This window comes from Oryza sativa, chromosome 1 (assembly GCF_034140825.1).
Source record: "Oryza sativa Japonica Group chromosome 1, ASM3414082v1".
NCBI lineage: Eukaryota > Viridiplantae > Streptophyta > Magnoliopsida > Poales > Poaceae > Oryza > Oryza sativa.
In genome coordinates, this window is record NC_089035.1 from 9,625,690 (window position 1) to 9,643,723 (window position 18,034).

Consider the following 18,034-nt stretch of genomic DNA (forward strand, 5'->3'; position numbering starts at 1 on the left):
ATGTATATCAATTTGGAATGGAGGGAGTACCATTTAGTAGTTTGAAAAACTTGCTAATAAAAATATAGATAAAATGTGTATCTTAGAGATGATGATGTCGTAGAGGTGAGCCAACTCATACACCATCTCAAGGCAGCCACCCTATTGCGACATGAACCTGATCGCTGTGCGCACTAGCCAGCCAGCCAACGAGAGCTCAGCGACACCTGAACAGTACAATTGGAGAGTCGAAAGCTAGAGAGGAGGGCCGAGAAGGAGCCGATAGCATAAGCGTGGGCGAGGTGACATGTTGCTATGTCTGGCTCGTTGAGCTACTGGAGGAAAAATATGGGCGAGAAACTCAAGAAAGCGCATTTGGATTTACCACTTCTTCCATCGTTTGCTTAATGGGCTGATAAGCCGTGAAAAAAATAAACAAATCAACAAAAAGTTATTTATGGGTAAAGCTTTTACTTGTGCCATTAGTGATTTAAAAGTCAAAAATGAAATAAATAAATAAATTATGATGAAAAACCTCGTAAGGCACACATGACCATGCGTTAGTGCACATGGTACAACTGGGCCAGCTATCTGAACCTGGGCCGGACCAAGCCCAACACGACAATTAGCATGTTTGCTCACGCAGCAAAGCATTTTAAACAGTGCAAGAATCAGTAGGAATCAGTTCGTTTAGCATGCTGTTATCCATTCAAAGCTGCAAAACAACAGCCCAAATAAATGCACAGATCAAACTATTCAAGCCCATTGCAGACTAACAGTGCAGTCTAATAAGATCCAAATGAAAAACAGATAGAAGAAGGCACTTATGTCCATTTTGACATTCCCTAGATAGATCATAGACTGATAATCTAGCGTCTGCTGCGAACAAAGACGCACAAAGCCTAACAATGTCGCATTACAGCTTGTGATTATTGAGTAGCAACAACCAGTTTCAGTTTTCAGAGATCAATCCCAACGAACAGCAAAGCTGCGCCACAGCAACAGCTACTTCTTGCATTGCTCACAGACTCAGCAGAAGAACATGGACTGCCTGACGTCCGGGTGCAGGCGCGGGAGCTCCGGCACCGGCCGCGGCGGCGCGCCGCCGTCACCGCTGCCCTCCGACGCCGCGTCGTCGAGTCTCACGAACTGCGACACCTGCGCCGCCGCCAGGTGCGCGTAGCAGATCGGAGCGACTGAAAAGAACAAAAGGAATGACATGTCAGGTGAAACTACTGAACTTTTGATTTTTCAGAGTGACAGAAAAATCGACTGGTCTAATTTGTCTGTGTTTAGATCAAATTTACCACCTGAGATGGCCGTCGTGCTCCTCTGGTACCTGAGGCAGAGTTCACAAGCATCACAAAGTTGATTAGAATTTCAGAACAGACGAACGAAATGCAGTCGAATGATCACCAGAGATTACTGAATTTTTTTTCTTCTTTTTCTGTGCGGTTTCAGAGTTTCAGTGTGGCTTACACGTATGAGAGGTTGTGCACAAGCTCCTGCAAGTCATCAGGGGTGAAATTGTTCTCATCATGCAGCACATGGTAATGCGTCGGCCTTGTAGTCCCCTGTCAAATATAAAGACAATCTGATTAGAGCACAAATTGCAATTGTGTAGCAAGTGTGTTCAAATTTTTATCCCAAATATAGCAAACTAAGACATGTATAACTTTTATCACTAAACTACTCATACTCTCTACCTCCCTCCCTCTCTCTCCTTACCCTCTTTTTAGTACCTATGTCATCTCTAAAAATTACTAAATTTTGGGACAGAGAGTAGTACATGTACATTTGTTTGAGATGTAGTTGGGAAAAAAATAGAGTGAATTTTGCAAACTATATACTTTGATCAAATTATCGTAAAACTACAAATTTAAGCCGGTATATCACAAAACTAATTTAGCAAAAAATACCACGGAACTACAAATTTAAGATGAAGTATCACAAAACTATAGATTTTGTATCAAAATTATATGAAAAAAAAACACTACATGTTTAGCACAATTTAATCATAAAACTACCACATTGATAGCTTCAGCATAACATCAGTGCTAAGGATTTAAACTCTAAAATAGTTTTTTACAATATATAGTTATGTGATAACTTTAAGATTAAATCTATAGTTTTTACAACATATAGTTATGTGATAACTTTAGAAATAAATCTGTAGTTTTTACGATGCTCAGTCTTAAGTCTATAGTTTGTGATAAATTAGGTCTAAATCTGTAGATTTGTGGTATAACGCCTTAAATCTTTAGTTTTGTGATAGTTTGATCAAATATGCAAGTTTTGTGAAATTTACTCAAAAGAATATCACATTTGTCCGAATGACATGTGGATCTGAGAGTTACACGTGTCCAGTGGCGCGTATGTGGTAATTTTCTCGATTATGTAATCTTTCCAATGGTACTAAGCCAACTGGAATTCATATTTAAGATAGGGCACTTACAATCATCCCAGCATGAGCACACATGTAGAAATCACAGTTCCTGGGATGACAGATTCCTTTGTCAACAACAGTACCTACAAAACAACGGCACATCTTCAAGAGTGAGGAGAAAAATGTTGATGGTACCTGACCAGAATAGGATTAAGAGAGGATCCTGAAAAAAAAGTGAGATGAAGGATGTAATTGTTACCAGGAGGAACATTGACAACTTTGTTCGATCGATCTGTCTGAAAAAATTTGGTGTGATGGTTCTTCTGCGCAACTATCACCGTGAACTTTGGAGACCATTCACTGTCATTTTTCTCATTGGCAAGAAACTCGCATGCCTAAATCGATTCGAAATACATGAGTATCAACTAAAATATGCAGAAGATAGATGTTCATTGTATCAAAAGCACAGGGGCTGAGCAGTAAATGCAGACTGTGCAGATCGGGCATGTTTACCTTGATTATCTGGGCTAGCTCAATGTTCAGCACCTGATTAAACTGGCCTTCACTAACCCCATCTCTAAAATTAAGATGGCAAAACTAGTTAGAAAACAATAGTACCGAGATAACAAAGTAGTAAAACTTACTGTCAGACAATTCCACCAAGACTGAATTAGAGTGGTTTTGTGAAATTTACTCTTGTTTAACGTAAGAGACAGGTCCAGAAAAATTTCAGTATAAATTAGAAGTTGCAAACATATATTTCAGAAGAACAACCAACCTGAAAATGATTTTTTTTTTCTGGCTTGTGTCCGCGAGAACTGTTGTAGAAGTCCATTAGTGACTCCCTGTGGTAAACAATTCCGATTCTTAGCAAGCAAAACTATTACGGAACAATAGTGGCAGTCTGCAAGATATACCTCAAACTATTCGAAATGAACCGAATTGAATGTCATAGAAGCATCTCACCTAATGATAACATGATCCTCATTCCCCACTAGCTTAAACAAGGAATCGATCATTTCTAGCCTGGGAGACTGGGTGCATACGGAGGCTTTATATTTTGATATGAGAGGCCACTCCAGGGAACTAACAACCTAGATAAGAACAGAAAACACTGTAGCACATCAGCTAATTGTCAGCTGCAAGAACCATCCAGATGTCACTGAGCTTCATATGCTGATACTTTCAGAAGTAGAGAAACATAAGTAAGAGAGGTTTTACGGTGTTTGCATTCCAAAAAGGGTAAAGATCCAACGCTCCTCAATCACAGGTACCATGTTAAAAGTATTTAAGTATTGATATAGGTACTTAGGTACTAAGGGTAAAAACATAATTTTGCTAGTAGAGAGAAAAGGGTAGAATTGTCTCCCAAATTATAAAAGGTACCGCATAGGTATAACGGTACGTATTAACACCGTAAAACCTCTTTGCACTGTTTAATTTCCTGTTTTGCGTGGTTTATTGTAGATTTACGTTGTATTGGAGTTAAGTCGTTTACTGCGTCACTAAGGTTTAATTTTTTGATTTGCGTGGTTTCTTGTAGATTTACGTTGGATTTGAGTCTAGATTTACATTGTGTTCTTACAACACATTATTGACCCAATTATGTGATTTTTTTTCTACATTTACATTTTATTCCAACAAATACGTAAAAACTCCTACCTTAATTATGTTGAAAATTACATTTTATTTCCAGCAAGAGATTTATATCGTCGACCAGACAATCTAGTCTCCTATTCAACCCTCAACCATACCTACACTTTTCCCTCTGTCTCTTTCCGGTGAAACGTTCAAACCCTAGAACAAGAACAAAGCAGGGAAAGAAGACGATGCGATCTGGAAAAGAAGACAATGCGATCTGGTATAGATCGATTGGATATCCGTGATTTTCTTTTTTTTTTGATGGCATACCGATCGATGGATATTAGATTTACTCTTTTTTCTGATGGCATACCGATCGATGGATGTTAGTATTCAATTAAAGTATAATGGCCATATTTTACAAGTTAATTACACCACTGCCATCATGTTACAATAAATTTGTTCTGTACCTTACCCCTCTCTTGATCAACGGTGCACGTTGTTCCACCTCCAGGTACGTAAAACATCTCCATAAGTAAGCAAGATCATAGCATACGGGGGAAACTTACCGCAGCGACAGACGGTACATCATCCCGTCCCGGTGAGCCATGGGAAACATCCATGCCTAAGATAATGGTTGGAGTCTTCGACAAGAGAGGAATGGCTTGGTTTCTTTCAATTTGCAGCAGCGAATTCAACCCTCCAAGCTGATTGAAAACACAGAAAAACAACATAAAATTCACAACAGGTGGCAACAAGAAACTGTGTAATTTTGTTTTCTGATCACGTCTGCAGTGCAGATTACCTTTGCATTTATCTTTAGAAGCACATTAGTCAGGTACTGATCGTTGATCTTGGTAGGAGCCAAGCATTGTGTTACAATACCGTATTTGACGAGACACATACGCTTCCATGGTCCTGAAAATAAACAAGAAAATAAATGATCCTTGATGATAGAGGCATGGTAAGCTCATTTACAGGGTTAAAAAGTTAAGTGGAGCAAACCATAGATGTCACAGTTCTTCCTCTCAGGGAGAACACACAACACAAAAGAGGGCTTGTCGCCAGACAACAACTGCTGAAACATGTCATTCACCCTTGTTTCCGCACGCTCGCGTCCCATGTGAGATCTCTCTTGAAACACATGATCTTCAGGATCTACTGGCTGCAAGCCAAACTAGTTGAGCGATACCGGAATCTGCAGAAAAGGCACAAGATTGGGTGGAGGATGAACTTACAAGTCCCTTCAAGTTCCCACAATGGATGAGACGCTGAGCAAGATGATGGGCATTGCACTGCGCAGAAAAATTGACAACTACCCATCTCTGCACTCTCTTGGGCTGAATGAGCCTCTAGAGGAAGAGAATTGGCAACATTATCGACAATGAACATGATGATGAATAGTAGGTACGGTATACAAATGGAGTGCAACTAAGCGACGTACTCACATTTTTATTGAAGTTCCACCTCCCATTGCGCGCAAAAATATCTTCGCCATCTCCAGATTTCAGCTTAACAATGTAAGATTTGATTAGATCAACAATGCTTCCTACATCATCAGTTCATCAAGAAAAGTTTCTGAAAGGCAGCAGTGGATAGTTATGACCAACCTTTGGTGCCGGAAGGACTCTAGCAGCAACCTGGGTAAATTCTTGAGCTATAGAAATGCCACACTCCCTCAGCATTGGCACAGAGTTATAATCACTGTCCCTCAACACCTGCCACAGATGGTGAATTTTTGACAATCATGGATACGGGATACCATCAGCTGAGCTGAATTTAGGGTATTAAGCATTGCAACTTACACCAGACAAGACAAACATCCTCTCTTGAGGATTCTGCCTTGATCTCTCAACCAACGTGGACCGCTGTAACGTCGACAAAGCCTTTTTGTACCTTTGCAATGGCACCAAATGGCAAAGCTGGTAGAACATTTTCCACACAGTTAATGACATGAACAATAAAAACAGCTATAGAGATTTGTACCAAAAAAATGTTTCAGAGAAAGTAAGACATACCTCCAATGGGATATATGTTGGCCGCTTTGGCTTCCCAACATTTAGACAGGGAAAGTGAGCAGATCCCTTCAAATCTATTTTCCAATTCTTCCTGTAGTATTCAAAGACTGTCACTTCTTCCACTGTATCCGAGCCACCGTTGCCATTTTTTCTCTTTATTTGGAACCTGGATCAGGAAAGAAAAACTAGAATAAGGTCGAGGCGCGTTTGCAGCTCAGAAATGGAATTCAGGAATATGGCCTCACGTCTGCGAATAGCAAGTGTCTTCAGACAAACCGATGATCCTAAATTCAGAGCCGGTGTGAGTCGTTTTTATCCTCAGGTTCTTCAGTGCACACTTGGCCTTAAAAAGAAAAAAAAAACAAGCAAAGAACATGGAAACTATGTGATCTAATGAACGTTCACTGGTTATCCCTCTTTCAGGACTAGTACATTTTGTTAGAATTTCAATGGTTACTCTCATTGAGAAGAGGATGGCACTCGAGATGGGGCGATTTTCTGGTTTTCTTCATTCACTAAACACAAAAGCCATACCTGTCCAAGGGAGGTTGGATACATATATATATAGCCATAGCTGGCTGCTAGCCTATTGCTGCACCCTCCTAGTCTAAAATTCAAAATTTGAATGGGATGCTGTCCTAGAGGGCATCCAAACTGAATAAAGCATAAAGGAGGCATAAAGGAGATGCTAACTGCTGCTGTCCTACTAACCGCAACTGTCCTAGCAACTGAAAAATATTCTAAAGGGTAGATGCTGTCCTGAAAAAGGTGAAACTACCCAAAAAGCAATAAGAAGAATCACGACCAAGGACCACAAAGACTTATCCAACATTCTCCCCCTAAGTCTTGTGCGTCGTCTTGTGGGAAAGTTGGGCCATCCCGATCCTGGAGCAGAGCTCGAGGAACTTGATCCTCCCAAGAGGCTTGGTGAGCAAGTCCGCAAGCTGGTCCTTGGTGTTGATGTAGCTCGCATTGATGCTCCATTCCTCCAAGTAGCTTCGGATGAAGTGGTACCTCACCCGGATGTGCTTGGTCCGTTCGTGAAAAACGGGGTTCTTTGCCAGGGCTAGAGCGGACTTGCTATCCACCCTGAGCTCCACCTTTCCAGTGTCTCTGCCGAGGAGATCACTAAGCAGTCGAGCAAGCCAGAGCGCCTGGGTCGAAGCGGCGGAGGCCGCCATGTACTCGGCCTCGCAGCTGGACAGGGCCACCACCTGCTGCTTGACTGACTGCCAGCTAACGAGGCACTTGCCGAGGAAGAAGAGAATCCCGCTCGTGCTCTTGCTGGTGTCGATGTCACCGGCGTGGTCGCTGTCGCTGTACCCGACGAAGTGTGCCTTGCCAGGACACTTCGGGTAGTAGAGACCGTGGTCGAGAGTCCCCGCAACGTAGCGGATGATCCTCTTCACAGCCTGCTGGTGCTCCGTCGTTGGTCGCTGCATGAACCGACTGACGTAGCCGACGGAGAAGGCCAAGTCCGGCCGTGTGTGGGTGAGGTAGCGAAGGCTCCCCACAAGACGTCGGTACTGTGTAGCATCCACCTCCTCCGCCGTGCTGTCGCGGCTCAGCTTCAGTCTCTCCTCCATCGGAGTGAGAGCTGGGTTGCAATCGGTGAGCCCAGCCAGCTCAACGACGCGCTTGGCGTAGGCGGTCTGTCGAAGCGTGATCCCGGAGTTGTCCTGGTGCACTTCAATCCCCAGGTAGAAGGAGAGAGGCCCCAGATCACTCATTTGGAAGGTGGCCTTCATCTCCTCCTTGAACGCCGCGACCTCCGCATCCTTGGTGCCGGTGATCACCAAGTCGTCGACGTAGACACCCACCAGCAAGGCATTTCCTCCATTGCCCCGCCGGTAGATGGCCGCCTCGTGCGGGCTTTGCTCGAAGCCCATCCCCTTGAGCGTAGAATCCAACTTGGCATTCCACGCCCTCGATGCCTGCCGCAAGCCGTAGAGGGCCTTGTGCAGGCGTAGCACCTTGCCCTCCTTGCCGGGGATCACAAATCCCGGCGGCTGGTGCACGTAGACCTCCTCCTTCAAGTCGCCGTTTAGAAACGCCGACTTGACGTCCATGTGATGGACGCCCCAGCCTTCCTGAGCAGCCAGCGCAAGAAGGAGTCGCACGGACTCCATCCGTGCCACGGGAGCGAAGGCATCGTCGTAGTCGATCCCCTCCTGCTGCACGAAACCGCGTGCCACCAAGCGAGCCTTGTGCTTGACGATGGCTCCGGCTTCATCCCTCTTCAGCTTGAACACCCACTTAAGGGTGATCGCGCGGTGACCACGAGGGAGGTCAGCAAGCTCCCAGGTGCGGTTCTCCTGAACCGCGTCCATCTCCGACTGCATCGCGGCACGCCATGCCGCGTGTTTCTCGGCCTCTGCAAAAGACCGAGGCTCACCGTCATCGCACGCAAGGTGCAACTGCGCCTCTAGGTCGCGAGGCACCAGTCCCGGCACCGGCTGGTCGCCGAGAAGATCCTCCATCGTACGGTACCATAGCTGCTCGCCGTCGTGGTACACGTCGATGCGCTCCCCGTCGTGGGAGAGCGGAGTAGCGAACTCCACCGGGCTGCGCTCAACACGAGCTGGCGTCGGAGTAGACGTGCTTGGAGGAGTGGCTGTTGGTGCTGGAGCATGTGGAGTCGACGAAGAGCTCGTCGTAGTCGAAGTCGTGGCCCGAGGGTGTGTTGGTGTTGGAGTCGGTGGAGATTTGGGGGCTGGGGTAGACACGCTAGGTGAAGAAGAGCTGCCTACTCCCCCAGCTCCCTCGAAGTGGACGTACTCGACGGTGAAGTCGTCGTACGTCGGAGTCGAACCATCGTCCACCGCCTTGTCCCATACCCACCCTCGCCCTTCATCAAACACAACGTCGCGCGCAGTGCGCACACGCTGTGTCTCCGGGTCGAGGATGCGGTAGGCCTTCGAGCCCTCCGCGTAGCCGATGAACACCCCTGGGGTGCTCCTGTCGTCGAGCTTGCCGATGTGGCCAAGCTCCTTGGCGAACGCGAGGCAGCCGAAGACCCGCAGGTGGGAGACCGCCGGCTTGCGCCCATGCCAAGCCTCGTACGGTGTCCTGCCATCGAGGGCCTTGGTAGGCGAGCGGTTGAGGATGTAGGCGGCCGTCACCACCGCCTCCCCCCAGAAGATGGCCGGCATCCCCCTCTGCTTGAGGAGGGCCCGAGCCATCCCCACAACCGTCTGGTTGCGCCGCTCGACGACGTCGTTCTGTTGCGGGCTGTAAGGCGTGGTGTAGTGTCGCTGAATGCCCTCATCAGCGCAGTACGACGCGAATTCAGCCGCTGTGAATTCACCGCCGTTGTCGGTGCGCAGCACGTGCAGCTTGCGGCCGCACTCTGCCTCTGCAGCAGCCTGCGCATGCCTGATGGCGTCCGCAGCCTCTCCCTTGCTGCCGAGGACCATCACCCACATGTAGCAGGAGAGGTCGTCGACGAGCAGTAGGAAGTAACGTCGTCCTCCTGGTGTGGCCGGTGTCACTGGGCCACACAAGTCCCCGTGCACGAGCTCGAGCCGCTCCTTGGCTCGGAAGCTCGTCTGCTGGGGAAAGGGGAGCCGCCGCTGCTTCGTCACCACGCAGACGTCACAGAGCTGCTCCACGTGGTCAAGGCACGGCATGCCTCGCACCATCTCCTTGGCACTGAGCTGCTTCAGGGCCTCGAAGTGGAGGTGCCTGAAGCGCTCGTGCCACTGCCACGCCTCGTCATCCCGACGAGCGGCGAGGCAAACTGGTTGTGCGACCTGCGCGCTGAGGATGTAGAGTCGATTAGTGCCTCTGGTTACCTTGGCAAGAAGGCGACGACGGCGATCCCAAATCCTCATGAGTCCGTCCTCGACCAACACGCGTGAGCCGTTCTCATCCAGCTGTCCCAAGCTGATGATAGAATTCCTCAACGCGGGGATGTAGTAGACTCCGGTGAGCAGCCTGTGCTCACCGGACTTGGCGGTGAAGGTGACGGAGCCAACACCCTTGATCTCCACGCCAGAGGCGTCCCCGAACTTGACGGAGCCTCGGACGCTGGAGTCGAACTCGGTGAAGAACTCCCGTCGGCTGGTCATGTGATGGGTGGCGCCGGTGTCGAGGTACCACCCATCAGCCTTGTCGTTGCTGGAGCCGTTGCAGAGGGAGACGAGTACCTTCGGCTCATCAAGGTGGAGGAAAGCCGCTGCGGCCGGTGCCGCTGGAGGTAGCTCGATGCTTGCGTGAGCCAGGAGCAGAGCCGGCTCTTCCTCCACCCGTGCGACGTGGGCCTGGCCACGTCGTGGCTGTCGACAGTCTTTGGCCCAATGGCCAAGCTTGCCACAGTTGCGGCAGGCGTCGTCTCGTGCCGGCTTGTGGTTGCCGGTGGCAACGCCCTGGGCGCCTCTGCGGGCGCCACCCTCGGCACGTCTTCGCGCCCACCGTAGCTGGACACCTCCCTGTGCCTTGCGCGGCTTACGGCCGCCTATCGGGGAAGATGACTCCCCCTTCCTCCCGTCACCTTGAGAGGCCTCCCACTGTTCCCGAGTGAGATGGAGCTTCCCGCCGATGGTGATGGGCCCCGAGAGAGGCTGTGGCTCATCACCATCGACGACCTTGAGGCGACTTAACGCCTCCTCGATCGACATCGTGGAGAGGTCCAGCAGAGATTCGATCGAGCGAGCGATCTGCCTGTACTTCTCAGGGACGCAACGGAAGAGCTTCTCGACAGCTCTCTCCTCGTCGTAGGTGTCGTCGCCGTACTGCACCATTTTCTGCAAGAGAGTGTTGAGACGGAGAGCAAAGTCATCAACATCCTCACCTGGCTTGAAGGCCAGGTTCTCCCACTCCTTGCGGAGTGCCTGCAGTGTGGACTTGCGGGCGCGGTCGCTGCCGATGCGTGCCGCAGCGATGGCGTCCCAGGCCTCCTTGGCAGTCCGCTTCTGGGAAAGCGAGAACTGCATCTCGGGCGGGACTGCAGCGATGAGGGCATCCAGTGCTCGCCGATCCTCGTCGTAGTCGACGTCACCGTACCGGACTGCCTCCCACATATGCCGCACCTAGAGCCTCACCCTCATCACCGCGGCCCACTCGATGTAGTTGGTTTTGGTGAGGGTAGGCCACCCACCGCCGGGACCAAAGTCCCTGACCACTGTCTGGACGCCGTGGTGACCATGGTGCCGGTCAGGGGAGAGAGAGCCGTGCTGCCTGCGAGGGCCACGTGCGGGCTCCGGGCTGCCGCCGGCACGCCCGAGCCCGTCTGGGTTCCCGTCGGCGGGCGCGCGGTCCCTTGGGCCGCCGCCGCCGCCGTGGAGGTGGGCTGCTGCCCACCGCTCTGCTCGCTCCCGTGCCCTTGCTCTTGCCAGCTCCTCAAGCTCCCTGTCGGCGGTGATGTCGCCGGCGATGGAGCCGTTGATGCTGCTGCGCAAGGTCTCAACCTCTACCTCCGCCGCACGTGCCGCATCTTTCGCCGCCTCCGCCTCCGCCCTGGCTGCTGCCAACTCCGCTGCCGCCAGTCTGGCCGCCCTCGCTGCTGCTGCAGCGGTCTGAGCCGTTGCTCACCTGCGCTCTTCTGCTGCGGCGAGCTCTGCGTCCTGCTGACGCCGAGTGCTCGAGGCGACCGAACGCCGAGACCGAGCGTCGGACATGGCGCACCTCCGGGGGGCTGCTGCGTGGAGAGGGGGAAGGGAAAGGGGAAGGAGGAGCAACCGGTGCTGCTGCTGCTGCTGGCTGAGAGCTCAACCGAGCTTGAGAAGGGGTGGAACAAGAGATGTTTAGCCTACAGGAAAGTGTGGCTCTAATACCAGATGTTAGAATTTCAATGGTTACTCTCATTGAGAAGAGGATGGCACTCAAGATGGGGCGATTTTCTGGTTTTCTTCATTCACTAAACACAAAAGCCATACCTGCCCGAGGGAGGTTGGATACATATATATATAGCCATAGCTGGCTGCTAGCCTATTGCTGCACCCTCCTAGTCTAAAATTCGAAATTTGAATGGGATGCTGTCCTAGAGGGCATCCAAACTGAATAAAGCATAAAGGAGGCATAAAGGAGATGCTAACTGCTGCTGTCCTACTAACCGCAGTTGTCCTAGCAACTGAAAAATATGCTGAAGGGTAGATGCTGTCCTGGAAAAGGTAAAACTACCCAAAAAGCAAAAAAGAAGAATCACGACCAAGGACCACAAAGACTTATCCAACACATTTGATAATTATGAAAAAAAAACATGATCAATAACAACGCTTTTGATTTACCTTTCCCCAGTCAATTTCATGAGGGTTCTTGATATTCTGGTTGAAGAGAAGAAACTCTATGACAGGTCCAGGTCTGACGATCATCGTCGTGGATACATCTGCACAAAATCAGATAATGTTCTGCATTTAATATCACTTTGTCACATGTTGTTTACTTTGCTAAGGATCTGATGATAGGTGATCTCATGCAAAAATTAAACATGTAGATGATGAACATACCAACATTCAGTGACAGGCCACTGTCAGTGGGTCGAAAGCTGGAGTGAAATCCCCGACAAGAGATTTTCTCCCGTCCTCCTTTCGGTACCCCAGTTTTCATCCAGCCGTCCATTGCTGAGGGGTACGATGGGCATGAGGCTGTATCGCGTGCGCTATCCATAGACCATCTCAGGTTTTGGGCGACCTCATCCTGAAGCGCCATAGCCATCCCACGGCCAAGCAGGCATCAAGGGTTACCGACCCGCTCGACCGGAAGCGCCGCCGCGGCAGGTGCACGGGCTACCGCCGGTGGACGTTGCCGCCGCCGCAGTAGGGGCACGTCGCCAACGCCGCCCCCCGCGCCCGTCGCGGCCGCCGCTGCAGGTGCTCGTCGCCCCTGCCGCCGACTCCTGTGATTTCATCGCTCTCGTAGAGGTAGACTGTTGTGATTTGACTGTGCCGATTTTTGTTTGACCGGATTTGAGTACTGAGAATGAATTGTGAAATTTTCTTTATAGGCAAACTCTTTATGGGTGAGAGGAGTATCGTACGATTACTGCTATGAGATTCAAGACTGAGGATGACGGCTTCAAGTTATAGGCTATTACATTTTGCAATCATGTCTCTAAGTTGTTTTGTCATTCCTACAATTTCAGGAAAGTAGAAGAAGATGTGTGAGATGGATAAGAAGTAGAAGCAGCCCTTTGCTATGCACTTTACATAGTTTTGTCATGCTCTTGGTCGTAATGAATACATTGGACTGTAATAAATCTTGATGTGCTTTCCTGTAGTATGATGGATGTACTACTATTTTGAGTTGTGCTCGCATGGTTGAATTTTGATGTGTTTTACTGTATGTGAACATGGTGTATGCGAATCTGAAAATTATGTGTTAAATTATGTGTTTTGGTGCTGGTGCGTTCTGGAAATGAAGATATGTTTGATGTATTGCAATTTGGTGCGCTAAATTGTTTACTGTATGTGAGTATGAAGTTGTGCTAGCAAATTTGGTAATTGAGCCAATATTGCTTGATATGCTTGAGACTGACAGCCGGATGGTTCTAATTTATTTGAGATTTGAGAAAAAAAATTGCATTCATAACAATACAGTTCGTACATAAATTATTCAACACTGGTACATATACTCCAAGATATTGTACATAAGAATTGCAATAACAACTAGGGAACCCATGAACCAACTTTTAACATGGTCTGCCTCTTTTTTTAGCTTTGTAATTTTTTTCTTATATGTTGCTTCACAAGCCAAAATCTTGGCAGCCATTTCAAATTCAAGTTTCATTTTGTCTTCCTCAACTTTTGCTCTATCTGGACCATTCGTACTGCCGCCTGGTTGGATTTGTTGTGCTAGCATGGTCCAGCGCAAGCCAAAGCTTCTCGAATGCCAAGCAGGGGCCGCCGTCGCCGCCGCCGCGCAGGGGCCGCCGTCGCCGCCGTGCCTTCATCGTGGCCGCCGCCGCCGCCGCCGCGCAGGGGCTGCCGTCACCGCCGTGCCTTCAACGAGGCCTTCAGCGTGGCCGCCGCCGCCCCCGCCGCGCACGGGCCACCGCCGCGCCGTCCAGATCGGGAGAAAGGGTAGGGTTTTGCTAGTCAAGAAGTATATGCCGCACTTCTCCAAACTATCCACCGATCCAAACTTCATTTCAAACGCGAAAATACGATTATACCCTTCCACCCTTGCTCAATCGCACAGGCCACACCATGACCAAGCCGGTACCCCGAGGTACCAACTAATCTTGACCGTTCGATCTATCATCATCAACGATTGGGATTTCAGTACCTCGCGGTACTAGTACCTTGCGGTAAAAAAGAAGGACCGGAGCAATTCTCATTTAAAAAATCCATTGAATCCGGTTCAAAAATTCCCACATAAGTAAAAAAAAATAAATGTCGAATTCATTCTGGTATTGAATATTTGCATACTTCGTAACTTTGAGCACTACATTCAGTTTTTTTTTCCCGATGGTGTGGATGTAGGACTAGACCGGATGTAGGACTAGACCACCCAAGTTTAAGACCTCGTTGAGGAGAGTTTTTTATTTTATTTTATTTACAAAAGCATTGCTGAATCACTGAAACATGGTGAATTCTAACAAGCAAGGCCTTGCAACGAGAGGATCAAGAACTTACTGCTTAGCAGAGTGCTGCCTGAGCGTGATGTCAAGAACCCTAAGAGCCTCCATCGAGTTCTCTGTCTCCTGCCCTCTTAGCACCTCGGCAATGGCGCTCATGGGGTCCTTCGCCGCGAAGGAGATCTCCACCATGAACTTCTTCACCGCCATCGGCCGCTTCATCCTCTTCCTGTCACTCCCCCCAGGGCTTCCATCGTCTCCTCCGGAGCTCCGCCTCGTCGTCGTCCTGCACACAGCAAAAAAACCAAAGAAATGGTGCTCACCACCTTGACAATTTTTTTTTAGATACAGGAAAATGGTTACATCTCCGGCCTCTGCCAACAGACGTCACCACCTGGACATAGCAACAGTTACATATCCATAGTTTACTTGGCTTATCAGCCGTGAACAAAATTTAATTTATGAAACTTAATTTCAAAGTTGATTTTGAGGGTTCTTTTGTCGTAGTTTAGTTTTGGTTGATTTGTTCATTTTTAAACGGCTTATCAAGTATCAACCCATAATTATTATTATTATTTATTTTTCAAGCGCTTTGTGATCGATACTACCTTCCAGATGAGGAGGCGTCCTCCATGACGACGACGAACTGGTGCTTCGTCTGCAGCAGAGCTCCGGCGGTGAAGAGGCCCTTCTCGCCGTTGTAGGCGAACTCCCTGCCGGCGAGCTCCGACGCATAGGTCTCCTGCAGCTTGTCGACGACTCGCCGGCACACGCCTTTCGCCTCCACGGGGCCGCCGTCCTCGTACTTCACCTCCACCTGCAGCCATGGACACACAACAACACACATGAAATGCAAGGATTCAGACATGGAATTTCAGATGCAGAAATGACCAAGATAGCAATGAAGAAGAAAAAAATTGCGGGGATTGTGTTGGTGTACGTGGTAATGGTAGAAGTGGCCGTCCATTCGCCGGACAGAGACTCTGAAGTGGTTCGTCAAAAGCTGTATCGACTGCCCTCTCGTGCCAAACCCTTTCCTCGACATTGGAAGCTTCTTGGGTGGCTTGGCCATGGCCGAAGGTTCGCCCTCGTCACCATGAGACTCCATCCAAGCTCAGCTCAACTTGTAACTGCAGACCAAAAAAAAAAAGAAGAGAAAAAGGAAAGATTGCACGATGATTTGATGGATGGGATTGGGAAAATAACCAAACAAACTGAAGTTTCCTAAAGTTAAGACCAGGTCAATGAATAGATTATGGTGATCAGGACTAGCATACATAAAGATTAAAATCGATAGATATAGCCGCGATCCTGGAACCAAAACGGTGAACTATGTATACAGAAATGAAGAATCAAAACAGTACATTTTGGAAAAAGCAATTCGAGACTATATATATTTCGACAGCCTATATATAAGCAATGAGGGTCCACGAGGATGATAGATTAGGAAACTTGTATATAGACAGGCGACTCCAGAAAGCTATCCTTTTCACATTTGGAAAATAGCCTTATTTGCACAAAAGTGTAGTATTGGTAAGTTGTAAATAAAAAAGTTATATTTTCTCGATGACATCAAATAAAAGTCAAGTTTGACACACATCAATAACGAAAAGTAAATCATTCTTTATTATTAAAAAAAGAGGAATATAAGTGAGTTGGCCCGCATATAAAGGGCTACCTACTTAAATGGCTTATAAGGATTTAACGGTTAACCCACTTACACGGTTACACCTTGTCCTACCGTACGTACGGCTATACTCCTAACATCACTCCTCCTTGCACCCGCATATGAGTATAGGCCCTAAAAGCCTCCTCCTAAAACTTTTTTAAAAAAAGTCATGAGCATCACGATGTCGTTGGCGCACAAACCTTCATACACAACCTAAACTGTGAAAGTAATCCTCTTTAGAAAAAAAAAGTTGATGGATGGTTACCAAATAAAAAAAACTGCAATATTCAAATGTGAAATAAAACAGTGATTCTACAATCCTTGGTAAAATGAGAATCATCATGAGTTGTTAAAAAACTATATCCATCCCAAAATATAGTAATTTCTAGCTACGTATTTGGACATGTGTCTAGATACATATCATTTGGATAATGGTCTGTCCAAATACATAGCTAAAAAATTACTATATTTTGAGATAAAGATAGTTTGCTACAAAATGTGGAATTCCCATACATCTTTGAGGACTTGGAAAAAAAACTCTGAAGTCTAAAGAGAAGAAGCAAACAGTGGCGTTTTATCCTAAGTGGAGCTGTGGAGGTGATGATGCAAAACCCCAACCAAAGTTAATATTGCAGCACACGGAAGATGTGGTTTTTGTCTCTGTGTTTCATATAGATGCACATCTCTTCTTTATTTAACCGATATCAAAGTTGCTAAATGGTGCATGGTGCCCCCATTTTCTTGTTTTTACCAACCGATCGAAAGAAAGATCAAAATAGCAAAATTCAGGAATTAAAAAGAACCCAACCGTCCTTACAGAGCAAAAAACCGCAGATCAAACCCTGGCCAAAAAAGAACTCTGCAACAACATCAAAGATCAGCAAAGGTAACTGCACCGAAACGAACTAAAGCAGAGAGATCGACGAACTCTGACGATGAAACTGTGAAGAGACAGAAATGAGATGGACGAGATTGAAGAGGGGAATCAGAGAGCACAAAATCGGTAGGCTAGTGAGATGCCAATGCAACTCAACCAAGACAAGGTAGCAGCAGGAGAGAGAGGAAGAAGCAGCTTTTCAACTCAAAACATATAACATATATAGAAGAAAAATGAGGAGAACGAGAATAAGATTGGCAATTCATATGGTATATCTTTTGAGATATATTAGGATACAAAGAACCAATATTCACTGTACATCTCTCTTTTGTACACGCTTCAAAGAAGAAAGAAGAAGAGAAGGAGGCATCTCACCTTGGTGTGGCCGGACTCCAGAGAGAGGACTGTTCTGGCAGTGCAAAACCCCCTTCGTCTTCAGCAGGAAGAAGCGAAGAAGGAAGCTTAAAAGGACACGGCAGAGCAGAGCAAAAACCCACTTTGTTTGCTTTTTAAATGATTTGACCTCAAATGTTTAGCGAATCACCAAGAGCCTACTACTGTTACTGTATTAATAATTAATCAGTTTAAAGACTATCCAAATAATCCAACATTCAATGCACCAAAACATTTTTTTTTTACTATCTTTCTTTCCTTTTTCTCCATCCTCTTGTAGCAAATGAGTTAACATATACGGAAGATAATAAGCTATAGTTGTATTCTATTTAATCCTACCAACAAATGAATTAACGTATACAATAGTTTTTTCTCCATCCTCCTATAGCAAATGAGTTAACATATACGATCGATAATAAGCTATAGCTGTATCCTATTTAATCCTACCAGCAAATGAGTTTACGTATACAATAGATAAGATATGGTTATATTCTATTTAATCCTACCTTAGAGCATGTCTTGCTCTTTTAGCTTCTAATATAAAACCAACCAAATTGTACTTGCTCTTTAGCATCTTACATGAAAACCAACCTAGTAATCGTACTCTGCTCTTTTA

The 18,034-nt window shown here is 47.2% G+C and overlaps 1 protein-coding gene and 1 long non-coding RNA gene across 2 annotated transcripts; one reads left to right on the top strand and one right to left on the bottom strand.

The window, feature by feature from the left end:
- Positions 1-654: 654 nt before the first annotated feature.
- On the bottom strand, positions 655-17,528 carry LOC4324436 (protein argonaute 15). The gene is made up of 22 exons (XM_066307488.1): positions 17,401-17,528; positions 15,420-15,609; positions 15,088-15,296; positions 14,536-14,765; positions 12,192-12,289; positions 6,210-6,307; positions 5,965-6,130; positions 5,752-5,868; positions 5,557-5,664; positions 5,395-5,457; positions 5,185-5,298; positions 4,952-5,111; positions 4,752-4,864; positions 4,516-4,653; positions 3,332-3,459; positions 3,144-3,210; positions 2,879-2,962; positions 2,625-2,760; positions 2,435-2,508; positions 1,459-1,553; positions 1,290-1,318; positions 655-1,175 (listed from the first exon to the last, which is right to left on the bottom strand). Exons 2-22 carry the CDS (start codon positions 15,585-15,587, stop codon positions 1,009-1,011), a joined length of 2,562 nt encoding a protein of 853 aa, XP_066163585.1. The 5' UTR covers positions 15,588-15,609; positions 17,401-17,528; the 3' UTR covers positions 655-1,008.
- Positions 12,598-13,289, top strand: LOC136354971 (uncharacterized). The gene is made up of 2 exons (XR_010738917.1): positions 12,598-12,824; positions 12,908-13,289. It is a non-coding gene; the product is annotated as an uncharacterized lncRNA (long non-coding RNA).
- Positions 17,529-18,034: the final 506 nt, after the last annotated feature.